This window comes from Agelaius phoeniceus, chromosome 29, assembly GCF_051311805.1.
Source record: "Agelaius phoeniceus isolate bAgePho1 chromosome 29, bAgePho1.hap1, whole genome shotgun sequence".
NCBI classification, from domain to species: Eukaryota; Metazoa; Chordata; class Aves; order Passeriformes; family Icteridae; genus Agelaius; species Agelaius phoeniceus.
The window spans coordinates 4,299,417-4,322,094 of record NC_135293.1 but is presented as its reverse complement, the minus strand read 5'-3'; the positions used below and the strand labels follow the sequence as shown (position 1 = coordinate 4,322,094).

The following is a 22,678-nucleotide window of genomic DNA, read 5'->3' as shown; positions in this document are numbered from 1 at the left end:
CCACCGGAAGCGCTCGCGGGGCGGCGGGAGCGCGCATGCGCAGGGACGGGAGCGCGCGTGCGCCGGGGAGAGAGCGGGGCCGCGCGCAGGTACCGAGCGGGGGAGGGGGGCGTGAGGGGAGAGGGGAAACGGGGCAGGACTGGACTGGACTGGGACAACTGGGACGACTGGAGCTGGGATAACCGGTAGAGCTGAGTGAGAAAAGGGTGGGAGTGCTGGGAAGGGGGGATTCAGAGAGCTGCGTATGGAGGGACTGGGAGAACTGGGAAGGAGGGACTGGGAGTGCTGGGTATGAGGGACTGGGAGAACTGGGAAGGAGGGACTGGGAGTGCTGGGTAAGGAGAGACCGGGAGAACTGAGTGAGGAGAGACCGGGAGTGCTGGGTAAGGAAAGGCTGGGAGAGCTCGGTGAGGAGGAACTGGGAGAGCTGGGTGAGGAGAGGCTGGGAGAACTGGGAAGGGGGGACTGGGAGTCTTGGGTATGGAGGGACTGGGAGAGCTGGGTAAGGAAAAGCTGGGTGAGAGCTGGGTGTGGAGGGACTGGGACAACTGGGAAGGAGGCACTGGGAGAGCTGGGTATGAGGGACTGGGAGTGTTGGGTATGGAGGAACTGGAAGAGCTGGGAAGGGGGGACTGGGAGTACTGGGTATGAGGGACTGGGAAGGAGGGACTGGGTATGTTGGGTATGGAGGGACTGGGAGTGTTGCGAAGGAGGGACTGGGAGAGCTGGGCAGCCTGGGTGGTGGGGCTGGGGGAACTGGAGAATCACGAGTGGGAAACTGGGGGTAAGGCCCAGGCAGGGTTTGGGCTACTGGGAGGATCAGCAGGGCAGGACTGGGGGGCCCTGAGTGCAGAACTGGGATGGAGTTACTGGGAAAGTACTGGGGGAACTGGGGTGCCCTTGGTGGGAGAACTGGGGGGCTGGAAAATCTGGGCTGGAAAACCAAGGGTCCTAGAAAAGGAAGGACTAGGAGAACTGGGGTGGTGGGGCTGGGGAATGACAAGTGGGAAACTGGGGTGGGAGCACAGTAGCACTGGGGGTACTGGGAGCATTGGGAGGGCAGGACTGGGGGTACCTGGGGCTCCTGGGTGCAGAATCAGGGCTGGAGTTGCTGGAGGGGGACTGGGAGAACTGGGTGGGAGAACTGGGGGTACTGGAGAATCTGGACAGGGAAAATGGGGGTAGGACTGGGAGAACTGGGAGGAGCAGGAGAAGCAGGACTGGGGGTATTTGGGGGACTTTGACAGGAGAATCAGGACTGGAGTTGGAGGAGAGGCACTGGGAGAGCTGTGTGCTCTGGGAAACCAGGACTGGGAGCAGGACAGGACTGGGAGTACACAGTGAGGAGGGACTGGGAGAACTGGAGAATCACGAGTGGGAAACTGGGATAGGGCCAGGGGAGGACTGGGAATATGGGGAGGATCAGAGGAGCACCTGAGTGGGAGTCAGGGGGCCTTGAGTGGAGAATCAGGACTGGAGCTACTGGGGATGTGGCTGGGGAGAGACTGGGGGAGAGACACTGGGAGAACTGGGGGCTCTGTGGGGAAGGATTTGGGGTTCCTCAAAGGTCTTTGCAGTGTTAGGGCTCTGTTTGGGGAGGGCTCTGACCTTGCTGAGGACAGGGGGGACTCCAGGACCTCACCTGGGGCTTGGGGACACTGCTCAGAGCCCCTGGCCTTGTTGGGGGGGCTCGGGGGGCTCTGAGCTTGCCGTGGTGGGAGGTGACCCTGTGGCTTTGGGGGTGTCCCGTGATGGGAGGGTGACCCTGTGGCTTTGGGGGTGTCCCGTGGTGGGAGGTGACCCTGTGGCTTTGGGGTGTCCCATGGTGGAAGGGTGACCCTGTGGCTTTGGGGATGTCCTGTGGTGGGAGGGTGACCCTGTGGCTTTGGGGGTGTCCTGTGATGGGAGGGTGACCCTGTGGCTTTGGGAGTGTCCCGTGGTGGGAGGGTGACCCTGTGGCTTTGGGGATGTCCTGTGATGGGAGGGTGACCCTGTGGCTTTGGGGGTGTCCTGTGGTGGTGGTGGGGCAGCAGATCTGGTGGTGGACAGGGGGGAGCTCTGGGGCTGTTGGTGCCTCAGGTGAGGGGGGAAAGCTCCTGTTTGGGGTCTTGGGGGGCCTCTGGTGGGGCTGCTTGGCCTCACTGGGGCCCAGCTGGCCTTGGGAGTGGCTGAGGAGATAGGAAGGGCTCCGGGGGGATTTTCTGGGTCCTTTTACTCCATTTTCCTGAGGTGGTGGTACCAGATGTGCTCCATGTGGGATTGCATCCCGCGCTGCGTACCCAGGGCACGTCTGGGGTGTCCTCCCCATCCTCACGGCTGGGCTGAACAATCCTGTGACTCAATGACCGCTTTCTTCTCCCAGCTTGTCCGTTGTTTCTCCAGGAGGAGCTGAAGGCCCGGAATCCCCGCCATGGATTTCCAGCACCGCCCCGGGGGTAAAACCGGCAGCGGGGGCGTGGCCTCGGCCTCCGAGAGCAACCGCGACCGGCGGGAGCGGCTCCGCCAGCTGGCCCTGGAGACCATCGACATCAACAAGGTACAGGGGACACGGTGGGGACACGGTGCAGGGTCACACTCATGGCATCAGGGCGGGGTTTGGGTTGAGAGGAGCATTAAAGCTCTTCCAGGGACATCTGCAGCTATCGCAGGTGTCCAGCCTGGCTTTGGATGCTTCCAGGGATGCAGGGGCAGCCACAGCTGCTCTGGGAAATCCATGCCGGGCCTCACCACCCTCACAGCCAAGAATTTCTTCCCAATATCCCAACTAAACCTGCTCTTGGTCTATTTGAAGCCATTCGCCCTTGTCCTGTTCCAAAGTTCCCCTCCAGCTCTCTTGGAGCCCCTTTAGGCTCTATGGTCACCCCAGAGCCTTTTTGTGTCCAAGCTGAGCTGTGAGTTGGGTTTAAATACTCCTGTTTGTGGACATGTGGGGGTTGAATAAGGAATATTTGGGACAGAGTCACAAGGAGGTTCCAGCTCTTGTGTATCCATCTATTCCCAGTCTCCCCAGGGCTGGTTTGGGTTGTGGTGTTTCCTGCTGCAGCTGGGGATTCTGTCACCAATGCACACAGCTGCTGTTGGTTCTCTCTGTTTCCTCCTCCTAAAGCTCTCTTGTGCTGTTAATTAAAAATGTGAACTCAGCTACAGGATCCTAGGATTTCCTGAGCTGGGAGGGACCCTCAGGGATGGTCAGTGCAGCCCCTGTCCCTGCACAGACACCCCAAAAATCCCACCCTGAGCACCCCTGAGAGTGGTATCCAAACATTCCTGGAGCTCTGTCCTTGGACTGGGACCATTCCTGGGGAGCCTGGGCAGTGCCCAGCAGCCTCAGGAGGAGGAACCCACTTCCTCCAGTGCAGAACTCTGCAGTATTTTGGTTATTCCCTTGCTTTGCCAATGGATTTTGCTCATAACTTCATCATTCTTTTCCCAGGACCCCTATTTTATGAAAAATCATCTGGGCTCCTACGAGTGCAAGCTTTGCCTGACACTGCACAACAATGAGGTGAGGGGAACATGTGCCTGTCCTGATCCCAGCAGCAACAACTTGGGAATAACAGGAGCTTCAGCACCTGGGCAGTGACTGCTGAGATGTGAGGGGTGGTGTCTGGGTTTGAACAGACAGGAGTCTGTTAAGGAAGGCAGGAGCCTCCCCTGGAATGGAAAATGTAACCCCCCTCCCTGTGAATTGTTATAAATTTGAAATTTGGGGTCTCTCAGGCAAAGATATGGGAGCAGGAATAACAGTTCTTTATTAGGGAAAAAAAAAAATAAAATAAACAGTGCAGTAATACAAAACAAACCCTGCCAGAGTCAGAGCAGTCCCTGTCCCCTGTGTGTCAGGGGGTGGCACAGCCCCATCCCATGGGGGCTCAGCCCTCCTGCAGTGCCAGCTGTGGCTCTGCTGGAGCAGGGATCCTGCACAAGGGGGGAGTTTTCCTCTGCAGCTCCAGTGGAAAAGGCAGCTGCTCCTCTGGGAATGCAGAGGAAAGGCTGTTCTGGTGTCCCAAACCTCAGATTGGATCCAGGTAGGAATGTTTGAAACCTCAGATTGGATCCAGGTAGGAATGTTTGAAACCTCAGATTGGATCCAGGTAGGAATGCTTGGCTCCTGCCCTGGGCAATGCAGCATCTCCCCATGGGATGCTGGAATTGGATCAGCCCTGCAGGGACACTCAGTGGCCATGGACAGCAGAGATCTCCTGGAGGGAGGGTTGGTGTGGGAGAGATAAAGAAAAAACTGCCCCAAGAACAGCAGAGAACTGCCCCAGCTCTGACAGGTGGGAACAGAACACACATCCCCATCTGGGATAGTTGGATAAACCTGACAGTGTGGGCTGTGATCTTGTTGAGGGCTGTAGTTTTCTTCTGTAGTTTTCTTCTTCAGCAGTAGTGTAGATGAGCTTGGTCATCTGATAATCTAGTAAAAAAATAAAGCTGTTCTTCATAGACTCTAACAGAGAAAGACTGCTTCCAGTGTGCTGAATCTCAGATTATACCCAAGTAAGAATGCTCAGCTCCTCCCCCTGAGCAGGCACCTCACAATGAGATGATGTCATTTTATCAGTTATGTAGTGAGATCCAATAGTTCATTAACAAAGATATCTCCCCAGAGGGAAGATTAGCTGTAGAAGAGATAAAGGAAACTGCCCAATTAACAGAAAATAACTGCCCCACTTCTAACACATAAAAATAAAATACACACATATCTTATAACCCCAGACATCATGGCAGCTCAGCAGCTGAGAGCAGTCTGCACTTTTGGAGTGAGATTCCTCTGTGCTGAGGATTAAAACTCCCTTGTCAGGGAGTGCTGCAGCCACCCTGTGACAGGAATGGTTCAGGCATGACTTCATTTAACTTCTACTTTGGTTTTTATTTCAGGGGAGTTACTTAGCACATACCCAGGGGAAGAAGCATCAGACCAATTTGTAAGTTATCCTCTGCCATAACTTTATTCTCCATTACTGAAGCACTTTAATATTAATGATGTTGAGTGTCTGTAGTTCTTTAACTCCACTGCACTCTGATTGTTCTTTTACTGTGGTTCCTCAGGCAGCCAGGAGGCACAGCCTGAACCTGCTTGAAAAATGGTGCTCAAGATCTCCATTTTAAGTTCAAATCCAGTGGTGAAATTTCTGAAGGAAGAGGGAGAGAGAGTTTTAAAAGCAAATTTAAAACTGTCTGAGTCTAGATAGAAGGACCTCTGCCTGCCAGAGCTCCAGGAACATTTGGACAATGCTCTCAGGGTGTTCAGGGTGGGATTGTTGGAGTGTCTGAGCAGGGCCAGGGGCTGGATTTGATGATCCCTGTGGGTCCTTCCAACTCAGGAGATTCCAAAATTCTGTGATCTGGATTTATCAATACAGGTTTAGAGAAGTTTGTAAGTTTTGTTTTAAGGAATCCAGTTTGCCTTGCTTGATCTGTGGGTTTGGCTTTCTTTTTGCTTTTTTCTTTCTTTTTCATGTTGATTTCAGGAATTAAAGTCTTTTCAAATCCATCTGTGGAGCCTGGCCTCAAGGTCATGGTGAGGGTGGATCAGATGGTTGAGTGACAACCTTTAGCTAGGGAGGAGGATGGATACAGCTGGGGATAAAATAGGATTTCCTGGCATGATTCCTGTGGAATGCTGTGCTGAGGGATTCAAACTGCTCCTGGGTTTCCTTTACAAACAATAATTCTTAAATTCTGAATTAATCCCCAGGGCTCGACGAGCTGCCAAGGAAGCCAAGGAAGCCCCAGCCCAGCCTGCCCCAGAGAAGGTCAAAGTGGAAGTGAAGAAATTTGTGAAAATTGGGCGCCCAGGCTACAAAGGTGAGCCAGGGGTGCCCAGGAGGTCCCTGCTGGGCAGTCCCTGCCTGGTGAGATGTGAATTATTCTTTAATTCTTTTGAGCAGTTCTGCCCATGAATAAGATATGGGCTCTTTCCTGGAGTCTTTTTATTGTTTAAATTGCTCATGGAACTTCTCTTTATGGCTGGCAGGCAGGGAGAACCACTTCAATAATAGATGGGTGTGTCTCAGGCTGCCAGGGAGATGATGGCATTTCATCTCCTCCTCCTCTTGTGCTGCAGCACCTTTCATTAATGCTGTAAATCAATAGGAAAAAAAATAAAATAAACAATGTGATTCTGAAAAACCCCATTCTGTTCCATGCAGAACTCATGGGTTTTTTCTGGTTTTCATGTTTTTTTGGCCAGCAATACAAAATTTGGCTTTTTAACCTCACCAGTGCTTTGCCCCACAGCAGCTGAACTTCACTAGAGGAGAATCATGGATTAATTTAGGTTGGAAAATACCTTTAAGGTCGTTGAGTCCAACAGTAAACTTAGCACTGCCAAGGGCACAGCTGAACCATGTCCCCAGGTGCCACATCCACAGGTGTTTTAACACTTCAGGGATGCTGATTCCTGGACTGCCCCTTCCAATGCTTTACAGCCTTTCAGGGAAGGAATTTTCCCAATTTCCAACCTAAATCTGGCCCAGCTTGTGGCTGTTCCCTCTGCTCCTGTCCCTGTTCCTGGGAGCAGAGCCTGACACCCCTGGGCTGTCCCCTCCTGTCAGGAGCTGTGCAGAGCCACAAGGGCCCCCCTGAGCCTCCTTTGCTCCAGGCTGAGCCCCTTCCCAGCTCCCTCAGCCTCTCCTGGTGCTCCAGAACTTTCCCCATCTCTGTTCCATTCTCTGGACACCCCCAGCCCCTCAATGTCATTCTTGGGGTGAGGGACCCAAACCTGCCCATGGCAGTGACACAATCCCAGAATGGTTTGGGTTGGAGGGGACCTTAAACCCATCCCACCCCTGCCATGGCAGGGACACTTTCACCATCCCAGGCTGCTCCCAGCCCTGTCCAGCCTGGCCTTGGGCACTGCCAGGGATCCAGGGCAGCCCCAGCTGCTCTGGGCACCCTGTGCCAGGGCCTGCCCACCTTACAGAAGCAGCTTTGTGACATTTTGTTTGATAAACAGGAGAAAAATCTTGTCATATTTAATTGTTGGAAACTTTGTGTGTTTCCCAGGGCAGATTCATGCTGCTCTCACTCTGCTGGAGCATTCTCAGCTTTCTTATTTTTGTTTTACAGTGACCAAACAGAGAGACCCAGAAACAGGCCAGCAGAGCCTTCTCTTCCAGGTAAGGGCAGGGTTCAAACTCTCCTTGTCAGGGTTTTCCAGGTTTTCCACTGCTGCTAAATGAGCAGTTCTTTGCAGGACCCATGAAATCAATAATAATAAGGAGGCCTGGTCTTCCTTGTTGCTGCAGCTGATTATGTTGAGCAAATCCCTGAGCTCAGCTCTCAGGCTGTGTAGTAGGAGAGGGATATTCCTGAGGTGGAATGAGATGAGGATCACAGGATGGTTTGGGCATTAAAATTTCTCTATTTCCATCCCCCTGTGATGGGCAGGGACATCTCCCATGACACCAGTTTGCTCTAACCTGGCCTTGGACACTTCCAGGGATGGAGCAACCACAGCTGCTCTGGGCACCCTGTGCCAGGCTCTCCCACCCCTCACAGGGAACAATTCCTTCCCAACATCTCTGCTAAATTTCTCCTAATTCAGTTTGGGGACTTTAATCCCAAAGCATTCTGGGATTCTCAGCCTTTCCTCTGCTCTTTGTTTCCTTTGCACTGGGGATTGCTCTGGGTGTGCTCCACACTGGGGGATGTGTTTGGTGGCCAAGAAGGCCAATGGCTCCTGGCCTGGATCAGGAATTGTGTGGCCAGGAGGATCAGGGAGGTCATTCTGCCCCTGTGCTTGGCACTGGTGAGGGCACACTTTGATTATTGTGTCCAGTTCTGGCCCCTCAGTTTAGGAAGGACCTTGAGATGCTTGAGGAAGGCAACAAGGCTGGTGAGGAGCTGGGAACACAAACCCAGTGAGGAATATTTGAAGGAGCTGGGGTTGTTTAGCCTGGAGAAGAGGAGGCTCAGAGGTGACCTTATTGCTGTCTACACCTTCCTGAAGGGAGGTTGGAGACAGGTGGGGTTGGTCTCTTCCACTGGGCAGCACTGACAGAACCAGAGGACACAGCCTCAAGCTTCATCAGAGAAGGTACAGGTTGGATATTAGGAAGAAATTTTTCACCAAAAGAATAATAAAGTACTGGAATGCTCTTCCCAGGGAGGTGGTGGAATCACCATCTCTGGATGTGTTTAAAAATAAAGTCTGGACATGGCCCTTGGTGCTACAGTCTGGTTGGGGTGTGAGGGCATAGGTTGGGCTTGATGATCTTAGAGGTCTCTTCCAGCCTCATGATTCTGTGATTCTGAAAAACATCCCTGAGGTTTTTGTGCTGACCCAGCCAGCTCCTGGCCACTTCCCCAGCCTGCAAGAGGCCTCAGCAGGGTCAGAAAAAGCTCCTGTGCTGAAGAGCTTCTCATCTCAGAACAGGGAGGCAGCAGCTGGGTTTGGGGGAGTCTGACAGCAAAAAGGACAGGACACAGACTGTAGGGGATACAGTCTCCAGCTATGTCAGGGGAGGTGTAGGTTGGATATTAGGAAGAAATTTTTCACCAAAAGAATAATAAAGCACTGGAATGCTCTTCCCAGGGAGGTGGTGGAATCACCATCTCTGGATGTGTTTAAAAATAAAGACTGGACATGGCCCTTGGTGCTATAGTCTGGTTGAGGTGTTAGGGCATAGGTTGGACTCCATGATCTTAGAGGTCTCTTCCAACCTCATGATTCTGGGATTCTGATTCTCTGTGATTCTGGGATTCTGATCAGAGCTGGGGGTGCAGAGGGGGAGTTGGTTGTGGTGGTGTTCACAGGGGGGTCCCAGGATGAGGGAAGAGATGAGAATCTCTCCATGTTTCAGAAAGTTGATTTATTATTTTATTATATATATGATATTAAAAGAAAATGATATATTAAAACCATATTAAAAGAATAGAAGAAAGGATTTCATCAGAAGGCAGGAAAGGAGAAAGGGAAGGAAAGGAAAGGGGGAAGGAAAGGAGAAAGGGAAGGAAAGGAGAAAGGGAAGGAAAGGGGGAAGGAAAGGGGGAAGGAAAGGGGGAAGGAAAGGAGAAAGGGAAGGAAAGGGGGAAGGAAAGGAGAAAGGGAAGGAAAGGGGGAAGGAAAGGAGAAGGGGAAGGAAAGGGGGAAGGAAAGGAGAAAGGGAAGGAAAGGAGGAAGGAAAGGGGGAAGGAAAGGAGAAAGGGAAGGAAAGGGGGAAGGAAAGGAGAAGGGGAAGGAAAGGAGAAAGGGAAGGAAAGGAGAAAGGGAAGGAAAGGGGGAAGGGAAGGGGGAAGGAAAGGGAAGGAAAGGGGAAAGGAAAGGAAAGGGGAAAGGAAAGGAAACAAGGAAAGAAAAGGAAAAAGGAAAGGGGAAAGGAAAGGAAAAAAGGAAAGAAAAGGAAAAAGGAAAGGGGAAAGGAAAGGAAAAAAGGAAAGAAAAGGAAAGGGGAAAGGAAAGAAAAGGAAAAAGGAAAGGGGAAAGGAAAGGAAAAAGGAAAGGAAAGAATAACAAAAGCTCGTTACCCTCAGAGAGTCTGAGCCAGCTGACTGTGATTGGCCATTAATTAGAAACAACCAACATGGAGCAGTCCCAGATGCACCTGTTGCATTCCACAGCAGCAGATAACCATTGCTCACATCTCATTTCTGAGGCCTCTCAGCTCCTCAGGAGAAAAAACCCTAAGGAAAGGCTTTTCCATAAAATACATCTGTGACAGAGATCTCTCCCAACCTCATTACTCTGTGCTTCTGAGCAGATCTGGGGGTGCACAGGGGGGGTGTTGATGCTGCCCTGTCCCCCCAGATCGATTACCCAGAGATAGCAGAGAGCATCATGCCCCGGCACCGCTTCATGTCGGCCTACGAGCAGCGCATCGAGCCCCCGGACCGGCGCTGGCAGTACCTGCTGATGGCAGCCGAGCCCTACGAGACCATTGCCTTCAAGGTGAGACTGCAGGGCAAGGCTGGGACACTGCCTGCCTCTGACAGCACAGCTGTGTGCTCAGGAAGGCAGCACCTCCCTGAAGTGGCAAATGCAAACCCTCTCCCTCTGAATTATTATAATTTTGAAATTAAGGGGCTTGCAGGCAAAGATAGAGGAATAAGAGTAATGGTTCTTTACTAGGGAAACTGAAAATACAAATGCAATAGTAGAAACAAGCTACTGACAGAGTCAGAATAGGAGCTGACACCCTGGGAACTGGTGTCCAGGTTTGAACAGACAGGTGTGTGCTAAGGAAGGCAGGAGCCTCTCCTGAAATGGGAAATGTAAACCCTCTCCCTCTGAATTATTATAATTTTGAAATTAAGGGGCTTGCAGGCAAAGATAGAGGAATAAGAGTAATGGTTCTTTACTAGGGAAACTGAAAATACAAATGTAATAGTGCAAACAGAGTCAGAATAGGAGCTGACACCCTGGAATCTGGTGTCTGGGTTTGAACAGACAGGTGTGTGCTCAGGAAGGCAGGAGCCTCCCTGAAATGGAAAATGTAACCCCCCACCCTCCAAATTATTATAATTTTGAAATTAAGGGGCTCTCAGGCAAAGATATAGGAATAGGAATAACAGTTCTTTACTAGGAAAATTAAAAATATAAATGTAACAGTTCAAACAAAATAACCTACTGACAGAGTCAGAATAGGAGCTGACACCCTGGGACCTGGTGTCTGGGTTTGAACAGACAGGTGTGTGCTAAGGAAGGCAGGAGCCTCCCTTGAAATGGAGAATGAATTATTATGCCTCCTTGAATTATTATAATTTTGAAATTAGAAGGCTCTTAGGCAAAGAAATGGGAATAGGAATAACAGTTCTTTACTAGGAAAATTAAAAATACAAATGCAATAGCACAAAAAAGCCAACAAACCCTGCCAGAGTCAGCCCAGTCCCTGTCCCCTGTGTGTCAGGGGGTGGCACAGCCCCATCCCATGGGGGCTCAGCCCTCCTGCAGTGCCAGCTGTGGCTCTGCTGGAGCAGGGATCCTGCACAAGGGGGGAGTTTTCCTCTGCAGCTCCAGGGCTGCTGGAGATGGGCCTGGGCTCCCTCTGGCCATGCAGGGCAGCAGAAGCTGTTCCTCTGGCAATGCACTGGGCAAAGGCTGCTGTGCTGTGCCAGGCTCACATTGGATCCAGGTAGGAATGCTTGGCTCCTGCCCTGGGCAATGCAGCATCTCCCCATGGGATGCTGGAATTGGATCAGCCCTGCAGGGACACTCAGTGGCCATGGACAGCAGAGATCTCCTGCAGGGAGGGTTGGTGTGGGAGAGATAAAGAAAAAACTGCCCCAAGAACAGCAGAGAACTGCCCCAGCTCTGACAGATAGGAATAGAATATTCTATTTCCAACTTAAGACAGAAAGCAATCCTGGGAAAGCTGGGAGAATTCCCTTCCTGCCTTTGCCAGGTCAAGGGTAGGGATTGTCCTGCTCTGCTCTGCTCTGCTCTGGGGTGGCCTCACCATCAGTGTTATGTGTGGTCACTGTGATGTGAGGAAGGTACTGAGCCATTAGAGAGTGCCCAAAGGAGGGACACAGAGCTGGGCAAGGGTCTGAGGAAAAAAGGAATTCAGCAGCAAATCCCAAAGCCAAACAGGACCCAGATGTCCTGGAAATCAGCAGACATGCAGAGAACCAGACCAAGGTGCCCAAGCTGAGCTCTTCTAAGGCAGGAGCATCCCTTGGGATGTGCTCAGCAACTGTTCCAGGCATCACAGCAGATCTGGCTCATCTCAGACACTGCAGAAAGGGCCCTGGGGGTCCTGGTCAGGGGCAAGTTGGATCTGAGTCACTGCTGGGCCCTGGCAGCCCCAAGGGCCACCCTGTGCTGGGGGCACCAGGCCCAGGGAGGGATTGTCCCACTCTGCTCTGCCCTGGGGCAGCCTCACCTCCAGTGCTGGGGGCACTTTGGGCACCACGAGATCAGAAGGGTCCAAAGCTGTTGGAGAGTGGCCAAAGGAGGGACACGGAGCTGGGGAAGGGCTGAGGAGCAGCTGAGGGCACTTGGCTGGTTCAGCTGGAGCCCAGGAGACTGAGGGGAGGCTCCTGGGGGCTGCAGCTCCTGCCCAGGGCAGGCACAGGGGCAGGGGCTGAGCTCTGCTCTGGGACAGGGACAGGAGCCCAGCAAGGGCTGGAGCTGGGCCAGGCCTTGGCATGGAGCTCAGGGCAAGGTTCTGCCCCCCGAGGCTGCTGGGCACTGCCCAGGCTCCCCAGGGAATGGTGCCAAGGCTGCCACAGCTCCAGGAGCTCCCAGGGCTGCTCAGGGTGGGGTTCTTGGGGTGCCTGTGCAGGGATGGGGCTGCACTGATCATCCCTGAGGGTCCCTTCCAGCTCAGGACATTCTGTAATTAATTCCTAATGAAGCCTCTGATGTCTGTGCTCACCCTCATGGAGAGGAAGGGGGGGTCAGGAAGACGTGGCTGGAAGTCTTTAAACCCCACTGAGGTTTGGTGGAGGACTCTGCTATGAAAACCAGACTGTGCTGAGCCCTGGGGAGCTGTGAATTCCCAGAGTCTGGCACAGACAGGAGCCTCCTGGGCTTCACTGCTCAGCCTCTGTGCAGATGTTCAGGGAGGGATTTTTGCTGCTTGTCCTTGACCGATAGGGAAGTAACTTAATTCTTTCCTGCCCCCACCTCTGTCTAATAACAACTCTGCAAGGCCTGGAATAACTGTGCTTATCTCTCAGGCTCTGGGGCTAAAAAGGGCCTTTGAGCTAATCTGGTGCTGCTAAGAATAGCTCTGTGTTCTCTTTTGGTGCAGGTGCCAAGCAGAGAAATTGATAAAGCAGAGGGAAAGTTTTGGACTCACTGGAACAGAGAAACCAAACAGGTAACTGAGGTTTTGTGATGTTTGTCCTTAAGGAGAGCAGAGCAACTTGAGAGAGTGGCATCAGTTCTGTCCTGTTGCCTCTGCTCCTCCAATCTCCATTCTCTAAATGCACCTGAGCAGTGGGAGCTGACAGAGATCCCCTTGTGGGGAATCTTGGAGAGGATTCAGTTTCTGGCAGCAGCAGCAGCAGGATGGGGCATAAATACCCAGAGAAAAGGAGGCTCAGGGGGAACCTTCTTGCTCTTACAGCTCCCTGACAGGAGGGTGCAGCCAGAGGGGGGTCAGGCTCTGCTCCCAGGGAACAGAAGAGAGCAGAGGGAGCGGCCTCAAGCTGTGCCAGGGGAAGTTTAGGTTGGATATTGGGAAAATTCCTTCACTTAAAGCATTGTCAGGCATTGGAACAGACTGCCTAGGCCAGTGGTGAAGTCACCACCCCTGGAAGGGTTCAAAAACACGTGGATGTGGCATTTGTGGTCATGGTTTAGTGGTGAATGTGGTGCTGCTGCTGGCTGGACTTGTTGATCTTAGGGTTAGGGTTAGGTTTGGCTTTTCCCAGCCTAAAGATTCCATGAGAAATGTGCTGCACTGTGTCCTCTGCCTGGCTCTGTGCCCTGTGTTCCCTGAGGCATCCTGGGGCTGGGGCTGCTCCCTGTATCCAGGGAACAGTGCCTGGGGGCTCCCACCCCTCACAGGAACCTCAGTGCTCAGAGTCCAGAGGAGTTAAAATCTGGGGCAAGAACGGTGCCAGTCACAGATGCTGCCAGGGCTGGGACAGGAGGGGCAGAGAGCAGCTCCTGGGTGCTGGCACAGCTGTCACCAGGCTGCTGGGCACTGCCCAGGCTCCCCAGGGAATGGTGCCAAGGCTGCCAGAGCTCCAGGAGCTCCCAGGGCTGCTCAGGGTGGGGTTCTTGGGGTGCCTGTGCAGGGCCAGGGGTTGGATCAATGATCCCTGAGGGTCCCTCCCAGCTCAGGGCACTCCAGAATTCTGGCAATCTCTGATTTAATCGTTCCCTTTTCTCTCCCATTCCCAGTTCTTCCTTCAATTCCACTTCAAGATGGAGAAGCCCCCAGCGCCCCCAAACCTCCCCCCGGGGCCCCCGACCGTCAAGCGGCCGCCGCCGCCTCCCCTGATGAACGGGCTGCCCCCCCGGCCCCCCCTGCCCGACTCCATGCCCCCCCCTCCCCCCGGGGGCATGGCTCTGCCCCCCATGCCCCCCTCGGGGCCGGTGCCCCCCCCCCCGGTGCCCCCCCAGCTGCCCCCAGCGCCCGGGGTGCCCCCCCCGGCTCCCCTGCCCCCCATGATGCGGCCGCCGCTGCCCACCGAGGGCCCGGGCACCATCCCCCCTCCTCCTCCCTCCAACTGAAGCCCTCCTGGACTCCATCCCCTGGGATTTGTGTCTTTTTAACTGCAGCTCACCCCCCCTCCATCCAGGGAACAGATCCTTTTTGTACCTCTGCAAAGATCAATGAAATCTGTAGGTTCATTAAAAGGTTTTTGATTCTCCTTTCCCTCTGCTTTCCTGTGCTGCTTTTGGGGTTCACTGTCCTCACCCCCATTCCCAGGCTGGTTGTATTTTGGAAATTCTCCAAAGAGGAGGCAAAGGATTGGGAATCTCAAGGCATCTCCTTCCATCAGCTGTCTCGGCCTGAGGAATCCCCCTCAGGCTGTCCCATTAATTACCCCCCATTAATCAGTTTTGATTCAACCAAAGCCCTTCATCCCTGTTCATTCACTGAGGGGGGACATGGAAAGGCTCCTGTTCCTGATATTAAATCTTAGTTTATTGTTATAATTCATTAAGTGTCAGTACCATGCTGCAGCACCTGCTGCCACATGATTTTATTGTGTGCCCTCCTCCCACTGACAGCTCTGTTCAGGCAAGTTTTTAATTCTCTGTGGGTTTATTTATCCTGAGTGTTTCCTTCCAGCCATCACTTGGTTCCCATAAAAAAGCAGCACCAGCAGCAGTTCTGCCATTTCTCTGCCCTTCCCCAGGTTCCTGACCCTGAACTGGGGGGTCAGTGAGTGAGGGCATGGCCAGGGCTGGGGTTCCTGACCAGTTCTGGTTGGTTGAGAGGCCATAGGAGCCCTGCAGCTGCACCCCCTTGCTGGGGGAACCAAAGCCTTCCTCTTTGCCAGGCTGAGATGGTCCCAGTCAGTTAAAAATCCCAGACTGGTTTGATGGGGAGGGACATTAAATCCCATCCAGAGCCACCCCTGCCATGGCAGGGACACCTCCCACTGTCCCAGGCTGCTCCCAGCCCTGTCCAGCCTGGCCTTGGGCACTGCCAGGGATGCAGGGGCAGCCCCAGCTGCTCTGGGCACCCTGGGCCAGGGCCTGCCCACCCTGCCAGGGAACAATTCCTGATTGCCAAGATCCCATCCAGCCCTGCCCTCTGGCACTGGGAGCCATTCCCTGGCTCCTGTCCCTGCAGGCCTTGTCCCCAGTCCCTCTGCAGCTCTCCTGGAGCCCCTTCAGGCCCTGCCAGGGGCTCTCAGGTGTCCCTGGATCCTTCTCTTGTCCAGGTGAGCACCCCCAGCTCTGCCAGGCTGGCTCCAGCCCTGGAGCAGCTCCCTGGCCTTTGCCAGCCCCTGTAGAAGTGACCTCAGACTCTTCCAGGCCTCGTTGTGTCCATGTCCTGCTCCAGTTTGGGTGCTCCATCCTTTTCTGATGATCCTGAGCTCCAGACTGCAAATACTTGGAAACCCAGGGAGGGGTCTGGAACTTTTTTGTTGGGACATTTCCCCAAAATCAGGAAGTCTTTTGGGATGGGTCTCCAGGATGGTTTAGACCACCTGGCAGTGGCAATTCCAGCTGTTCCAGTGGGTCTGGGCAGCTCATGGAGGGAAAGGTCTTTACAATTATATTAAGAAATCTGAATGGTGTGTGTTGGACTTTCTAAGGGAGGTACAGAGTGCTCCAAGTCCTCAGGCTGCTGCTGCCCCTCATGATTCTCATTCCCAGGATGAATCCCTATTTCAGAGCAGCCTGTTGAGCTGCAGGGTGAAGGTTTTCCAGCCAGAAGAAGGAATGCTTTCCATACATTTAGTTTTTATTTCAGCCCATTATCCACCCCTCTCCCCCTCCTCCTGCTCTGGCTCTCTCTCCCCTCCCGGTGTTTCAGTGCTGATGGGGTCGTACGTGCCAGTCCCCATGAGGATCCCATTCCAGACACTCATCCTCCTTTAGAAAACATCCCAAGTCAAGGCCGTGCATCCCTCCGAGCCAGTGCAACAGCTTCGATCTTTGCACGTTTCCAAAACGAGCTGCAGACCCAAAAATAGAACAAAACAAAGTTTCTTTGCCACCTCCCTCGCTGCTCTGCAGCGCCACAGCCCCGGGGCGGCTCAGGGGAGGTGGTTGTGCCTCGGCCACTCAAGGCCACCCGTGGTTAAAAGGCAGAGCTGTCCTCCCTCTTCCTGCCGAGGATTTGGGATCCTGAGCTGCTCCAGGGAAGAGCTGAGGTGGCACCATGAGCGCTCTCAGGGGGCTCCTGCTGTGCCTGGTGCTGCTGCTCCCCTCTGCAGCTCTGCCCAGGAAAGAGGGAAGGGATTCCCTGCTGGAAGCAGAAGGGAGAAAGGTGGGAAATGGAAGTTCACAGGAGACACCCAGGTCCAGGAGGGCCACTCGCCTCTTCTCCAAGCCTGAGCCAAAGGGAGCCAGATGCCCGCAGGGAGTGGCTGAGGAGGAGGAGGAGGAGGAGGGCCCGGGCTGGCCCCGCTCTCGCCCGCAGCCCTGGCCCCTCGGCGGCCTGGAGGGGCCCGTGTGCAGGGTGAGGATGGAGCAGGACGGGGCCAGCCCGAGGCAGCTGGAGGTGGTGGGAGTGCTCAGCCACTACGAGAGCAGCTTCATCAAACTGCTGAGGCGGCGCCGGAGCTGGGACGGGACCTTCCCCGGCACCTTCGGGCTGTGCCGGCCCGGGGAGGCCGGGGCTGCTCCCCATCCCCTGCAGAGGATCCATGAGCACGTCCTGGAGCCCGGCCTGGAGAGATTCCTGGTCCTGCACCTGGAGGAAGGTTGGTGGGAGAGCCCTGCAGGCTCTGAGGTGGAGCAGGGAGGGCAGGGATGCAGGCTCGGGGTGATGGTGGTGCTGTTTGCTGGCCCAGAGTCAGGGATTTAAACACAGAATTAAATCTGGGGGTTGGGTTCCCTTTAAAAACAGCAAAGTGATGGAGTGAAATGTTTCTGGGCATGCTTTGAAGGAGGTGAGGATGGCAGCGTGGCTCTGCCATCTGTTCAGCACCCAGTGCCACATTCCAGCAGCGTTTGGGACACGCTCTCAGGGATGCACAGGGTGGGATTGTTGGGGTGTCTGTGCAGGGCCAAGGGTGGGACTGGTGATTCTTGGCGATTCCTTTCCAGCTCAGGACATTCTGTGATTCTTGGTGGCTTCTGCTCTGCTCTCATGAGTGTTTCTCACTTTCTGTGTTTGGGTCCCCTCCTAGGTCTGGGGAGAAAGGAGGGGCTCAGATGCAGCTGCTCCTGCTGTGCCGGGAGCCCAGCACCTGCTGATCTCCACTCTTGGGGCTGTGGAGCTCCTGCAGCTTCAGCCTTATGGGAAATTCTCAACACACATTCCCCTGTCCCATCCCGGGGGTGATCCCGGTCCTGGAGAGGGAGTTACAGCCTCCAATTTAATCCTTAACCCGAGGGCAGTGATTGTTTCCTTCATCCCGAAATTTTCCGCCACTCCCGGGCTTTGGATTTTCAGCTGCGCTCAGCAGTGCCGGGCAGCGGGGAGGTGCCTCTCCCCCGGGCAGCGGCCACAGCGTTCCCGAGGCGCTGAAAAGCGATTTCCATGGGCTCTGGGGGAGGCAGCTCCCTGCCCTCCGGGTGCGGGGTGTGCCCGCTCTCCATCTCCCTGGAGCCAGGGACGGGATTTGCTGCATCCCTTCTCCCCCTCGGCTCCTGTCCCGGTGCTCCGGTCCCTTCACGGGGACTGTGCTGGGCCCGAAGCCCCTTCCCCAGCCTCCGGAGGGGATTCACGGCCGTGTCTCCCCCGTTGCAGTGCAGTGGGAGGCGCAGGTGAAGCTGCGGTTCCAGCTGGTTTTCCAGGCGGAGGTGGGACGGGCAGTGGGAGAGCTGCAGGCGGCCGTGATGCTTTTCTACCTGGGCCGCCGGGAGGGCTCCGGGCACCCGCAGGAGCTGCTGGCCACGGGCCCGGGGCTGCCGCGGGACCAGGTGGGTCCGGGCCTTGCTGGGAGCAGGGGAGGGACGGGGTGTCCCAGTGCCGCTGTCATCCCTCCCAGTCCACTCTACAGCCCCTCCAGCTCCCTTTGCTATCCCCTCCCCATTCATTCATCCTTCCTCCCAGTCGATTCACCATCCCCTCCCAGTCCATTCACCATCCCCTCCCAGTCCATTCACCATCCCCTCCCAGCCCCTTGTCACCCCTCCAGCCCTTGGCCAACCCTTCCCAGTCCCTTTGCGGTCCCCTCCCAGCAGCTCCGCCCCATCTCCCGCTCCCGCCGTGCCTGAAGATGGAGCTCTCGCCCTGCCCGCGGCTGCCGCAGGGCCAGCGGGGCTGTCCCGGTCCCCAGCCCGGTGTGGGGTCCTGAACGCTGCCCCTGGGCTGTTCTCGGGGTTCCCTGCACCCCGCGGCCCCCGGAGCAGCTCTGGGGCTGGGGGCGAAGCTCCCAGCGCTCCCCATCCTCCCTGTGGCTGCTCCCTGGGCTGGGTGACCCGGAGCGCGCAGGGACCGCAGCGGGGGCTCAGGTGCGTGTGTCCCCCGTGATGTCGCACTCACGCCCTCGGGGTTTCTGTGGTTTCTGCCTCGGTGCAGAGGCTCTGCCTCTCCAGGGACACGCAGTACCTGGCCCTGGCAGCCGCCGCAGCCTCGGTCACCCGCAGCGCGGAGCGGCTCCGCTTCTCGGCTTCCCTGGCCATCCACGGCGGCGCGGGAGGTAGGGACGGGGGACACCCTGGGGACAGCAGCATCCCCGCCCTCGTGTCCTCGCTTGGGCCTTTGGGGTCCTCTCAGGCCGGTGAGAGGTGGTGGGGACATGCAGGAGACCCCAGACCGACGTCCTCCCCTCTCGTGGCCGCTGCAGGTGCCCCCCTGCCCCGCACGGAGGTGCAGCAGCTCCTGTTCGGCTCCGATGACAAATGTTTCACCCGGATGACCCCGGTGCTGCTGCTGCTGGCCAAGTCACGGCAGCAGGAGGAGGAAGAGGAGGCTTTAGCCCCATCCTCCTACCTCTCTGCTGAGGGCGTGGTGGACACGGTTCCGTACCCACAGCTCAGGTCCGTGGCTGTCGCTGCGGGCACGGGAGAACGCAGGGGCTGGGAGATTGAAGTGGGACAGGGGCAGCCCCAGCTGTGGGACCAGGGCACAGCCTGGTGGGACCCCCGGGCTACACAGGGCCCCCGTGACTCTCCCTGTGCTCTCCTTGCAGCCCACCCCAGGCCGGTACCGAGGAGCTGCCGACTCCCACTGCCCCGGGCCAAGCCAACACCTCCAACCCAGCGCCCGGGGGCAGCGCCCAGTTCCTGGCAACCCTGACCCGCTTCATCCGGCAGCTCCTGAGCTCCTCCAGCGAGCCGCCCCTCCAGCCCAGCGCCCACCACTGGCTGGACTTCGAGATGATGGAGACCCTCCCTCACCAGCTGCTCAACCTGTCGGAGGAGGCGGCGCTGGAGCGGCTGGTGCAGTCGGAGGAGCCCTCGGTGCTGCTGCTGCCCCAGGACAGCGGGGCCGTGCTGGAGCAGCACCTGGGGGACTGGCAGCCGGAGGGCACCGTGCTGCAGCTGCTGATGGGCAAACTGCAGCTGGTCATCCAGGAGCTCAGGGACATCCCGGCTTTCCAAGCCAACGCGGCGCTTTTCCAGCACCTCCTGTCCTTCTGCTACTACCCCGCCGAGCCCGGGCAGGCCGAGGCGGCCGAGCGGGGCCCGGGCTCTCGGAAGCTGCGCACGCTGCTGCTGCTGAAGGCGCTGCAGTCGGTGCGGGCGCGCTGGCAGGAGCGCAGGAAGGTGCAGCGGCAGAACCGCAGCGCCCGGCAGCAGGGGCACTGCCGGCTGCAGGAGCTCACCATCGACCTGCGCGACCGCCACTTCGTCATCATGCCCACCATGTACGCGGCCAACAACTGCGAGGGGCCCTGCCGGCTGCCGCTGTCCACACGCATCCCCAGCTACTTCTCGCACACGGTGCTGCTGCTGGGCATGCAGGACCAGGGCTCGCCGCTGCGCAGGGCTCCGTGCTGCGTGCCCGTGCGCTACTCGGACCAGCTCATCATCAGCCTCTCCTCGGACGGGCTGGAGATCCGCAAGTTCCCCAACATGGTGGCAGAGGAGTGCGGCTGCCGGTGAGGCTCCCGCCGGCCTCCCCGCCCGTCCCACCCCGGCCCCTCTCCCGGTTCGCCCTCCCGGCTCGGGGTCTGGTGCTTCTCCCGAGACGGGAGCTCCCGTGTGTCCTTTCCCCGTGGTTTGGCTCGCTCTGGTTCTGGGTTCATCCATGCCTGTCCCTGGGGCTGCTCCGTGTCCCACTGGGGATGTCCCCTCCCGCTGCTGAGGGTGCCCGAGGTGCCTCTGCTGGGTACGTGGGGGAGGACAAGGCTTGGCGGATCCAGGCAGGACCATTCTTATTTATCCCTCACTCTCTGCTCCTGTAGTGGTTTGGAAGGGCAGCTGCTGCTTCCTCCAAGCCTTGCAGCATCCTCTGACCATTCCCCAGCTCACGGGACCCCCCTGGCCACAGGGCTCCACCTATGACAGCAGAGCAAGAGGCCAAATCCCCTGGCAGAGACCAGCCCTGCCCTGGGGACACGGCTCTGTGTGAGCCTGGCCGTGCCCGGGGGCTCTCGGCCAGGTCACGTCTGCTCACCCCGCTCTGACCCCGCCGCCGGGGCGAGGGGAGGAGGGAGGGAGCGATCCCGTTACAGCTCCCGGGCTGCTCACACCATTAATGGGAGCGGGAGCAAACGGCTGCCAGAGCACCTGCTCCGTGTCCCCGCCGGCGTCAGCACGGGCTGCCTGCCCCAGATCATCTTCCAGCTGAGCCAAAGCCTTGGGAGCAGCTCCTGGGCTTGTCCTGGCTGCACCTCCTCGGGTTTTGCAGTGGGGAGGCACGGCTGGAGGTTGGTACCCACCAGTCTCACCTCACAGCCCTGCAGGATGAACCCTGAAAACACACACACACATAACCAGGGACAAAACACATAACCAGGGACAAGGGCTTTTCTCATTTTCCTTTGGTTTTTTTTTACCCTATTTTTTAAAAACATCCAGTTGAATACCTTATTAAAAATGAAAATAGTTTATTTTAACCACTGTTGATTTAGCAAATACTGAAACCTGCCATGGGTGGGGGCTGTGAACATCTCTGGCTGTGTGATATTGCTCTTGTGTTTCCTTCTTAAAAGCGACTCGGAGAAGGCGAGGCCTGCAGGGATCCCTGGGTGAGGGCTCCAGCCCTGCTCTGTCACCAGCACCTTCTGGGCCACCCCCAGTGATGGCACTGGGCTGGCTGAGGTCGAGGGTCTGTCCCTGATGTCCCTCTGAGGACGGCTGCAGCCTGGTTCCGTAACCCAGAATATTCTTCTCTCTTGATTTGCTTTCAATAAAACCATTAACCCAAGAGCTGCACAGTCTGGACACAACTCTGTTCACTGGGATCCCTGGAACCACGAGTGGAGGGGAACTGCAGAGGGGTTTTGGGTGGGGATGGAGAAGGCAAGAGGCCCAAAGAAGCTCCTTCCATGAGTCCTTTCAGGTCACCTTTGATGCAGGGGGACCCAAAGTCCCCGGGGAGGCTCATGCCAGGCTCCTGGGCTGCTCTGCTGCTGCTCGGGGGTCCTGGTGCTGCCCGTGCCCGGCGGTGGCTCTGGAGGGCAGGCAGGGGTGGGGTTGGATCTCCCTGGATCCAGCCCCGCGCCCACCCCGGCCTCAGTCGCGTCTCTTGCCCTCCCTGGCCCTGCCGTCCCTGCCCGGCTCCCAGGGCTTCCTGCCCTTCTGCTGCTTCCAGTCCCGCCTCGGGCTCTCCCGGCCGCCGTCAGCCCTGCCGGGACGGCCCCTCCACCCCTCCCTCCTGGACTCATCCCGCTCCCGCCGTTTCTCCTTCCTCTCCTTCCTCTCCTTCCTCTCCCGGTCCCGTTTCTTCTGGGGCTGCTGCTCCGGTTCCCGGGGGGCCCGGGGGGCTCGGCCAGCTCTGTCCCCCGCTGTCCTGTCCTTGGCTCGTGCCTCCCTCCGGCCGCTCCGCTCCGCATGGACAGCGCGGCCTTCCCGGGCTTTCTCCTTCTTCTCCTCCTTCTTCTTCTCCTCCTTCTCCTCCTCCTCCTCCTCATCCTCCTCCTCCTCATTCTCCTCTTTTTCTTCCTCCTTCTCCTCCTTTTCTTCCTCCTCCTCCTCCTCCTGCACCTTTTTCTCCTGCTTCTCCTGGCTCTTCTTCCCCTCCGTCACAGCCGTTGGCACCTTGGGGACATCTGCAAGTTCTTCATCTTTGCCCTCATCCTCATCCTTGTCCTCATCCTTGTCTTCACCCTCGTCTTCATCCTTGTCCCCATCCTTGTCCTCATCCTCTGGTGTTGCACGGCCAAACCACTTCTTGAAGATCCAGGGTTCTCCCTGTGGGGACAGAGGGGACCAGGAACTGCTGATGCAGCCCAGGGGACTGGGACCCCTCTCCATCCCTCCCCCTGGGGACAAGCTGCTCCCTGCCCCGGCAGGTGCCACCCTGGCCCGTACCAGGTTGCTGTCAGCTTCGCTGTCATCGTCATCGTCACTGTCTTCATCATCATCATCATCCTCCTCCACCGCGCTGCTCTCCGGAGGCGGCGCAGGCTGGGCAGTCACCGCCTCTGGGATCTCCACCTTGGGGCTCACAACCTCTGGGAGGGGACAGGGACAGGCACGGTCAGCTGGGGCTGCTGGGGTGGGACATCCCAGCCAGGGGCTCGCAGGGCC

General features: G+C 56.7%; 3 protein-coding genes across 7 annotated transcripts in view; 2 read left to right on the top strand and 1 right to left on the bottom strand.

Annotated features, from left to right (window-relative positions):
- Positions 1-3: 3 nt before the first annotated feature.
- On the top strand, positions 4-14,282 carry SF3A2 (splicing factor 3a subunit 2). 2 transcript variants are annotated; one of them, XM_077191357.1, is made up of 9 exons: positions 4-89; positions 2,383-2,536; positions 3,434-3,505; positions 4,885-4,931; positions 5,705-5,814; positions 7,078-7,127; positions 9,758-9,898; positions 12,705-12,773; positions 13,805-14,282. In XM_077191357.1, the coding sequence occupies exons 2-9, from the start codon at positions 2,411-2,413 to the stop codon at positions 14,135-14,137; spliced, it is 948 nt and encodes a 315-aa protein (XP_077047472.1). In that variant the 5' UTR covers positions 4-89; positions 2,383-2,410; the 3' UTR covers positions 14,138-14,282. The 2 variants fall into 2 exon arrangements, with proteins under 2 accessions (XP_077047472.1, XP_054506317.1); XM_054650342.2 differs by having other exon boundaries at positions 15-89; positions 2,363-2,536.
- A 1,755-nt stretch (positions 14,283-16,037) lies between these two features.
- AMH (anti-Mullerian hormone) lies at positions 16,038-21,355 on the top strand. Its single transcript, XM_054650335.2, has 5 exons — positions 16,038-16,791; positions 17,784-17,956; positions 18,558-18,678; positions 18,826-19,018; positions 19,171-21,355. The coding sequence occupies exons 1-5, from the start codon at positions 16,248-16,250 to the stop codon at positions 20,084-20,086; spliced, it is 1,947 nt and encodes a 648-aa protein (XP_054506310.2). The 5' UTR covers positions 16,038-16,247; the 3' UTR covers positions 20,087-21,355.
- JSRP1 (junctional sarcoplasmic reticulum protein 1) overlaps positions 21,031-22,678 on the bottom strand; it is a 42,682-nt gene continuing 41,034 nt past the window's right edge. For 3 of the 4 annotated variants that reach the window (XM_077191354.1, XM_077191353.1, XM_077191355.1), the window contains 2 exons: positions 22,460-22,602; positions 21,032-22,339 (listed from right to left, as the gene is read on the bottom strand). In XM_077191354.1, coding sequence (XP_077047469.1) covers positions 21,662-22,339; positions 22,460-22,602 — 821 coding nt within the window. In that variant the 3' untranslated portion in view covers positions 21,032-21,661. Of the gene's footprint in view, positions 22,340-22,459; positions 22,603-22,678 lie in introns of all 4 variants that reach the window. The other variant, XM_077191356.1, reaches the window with a different exon arrangement.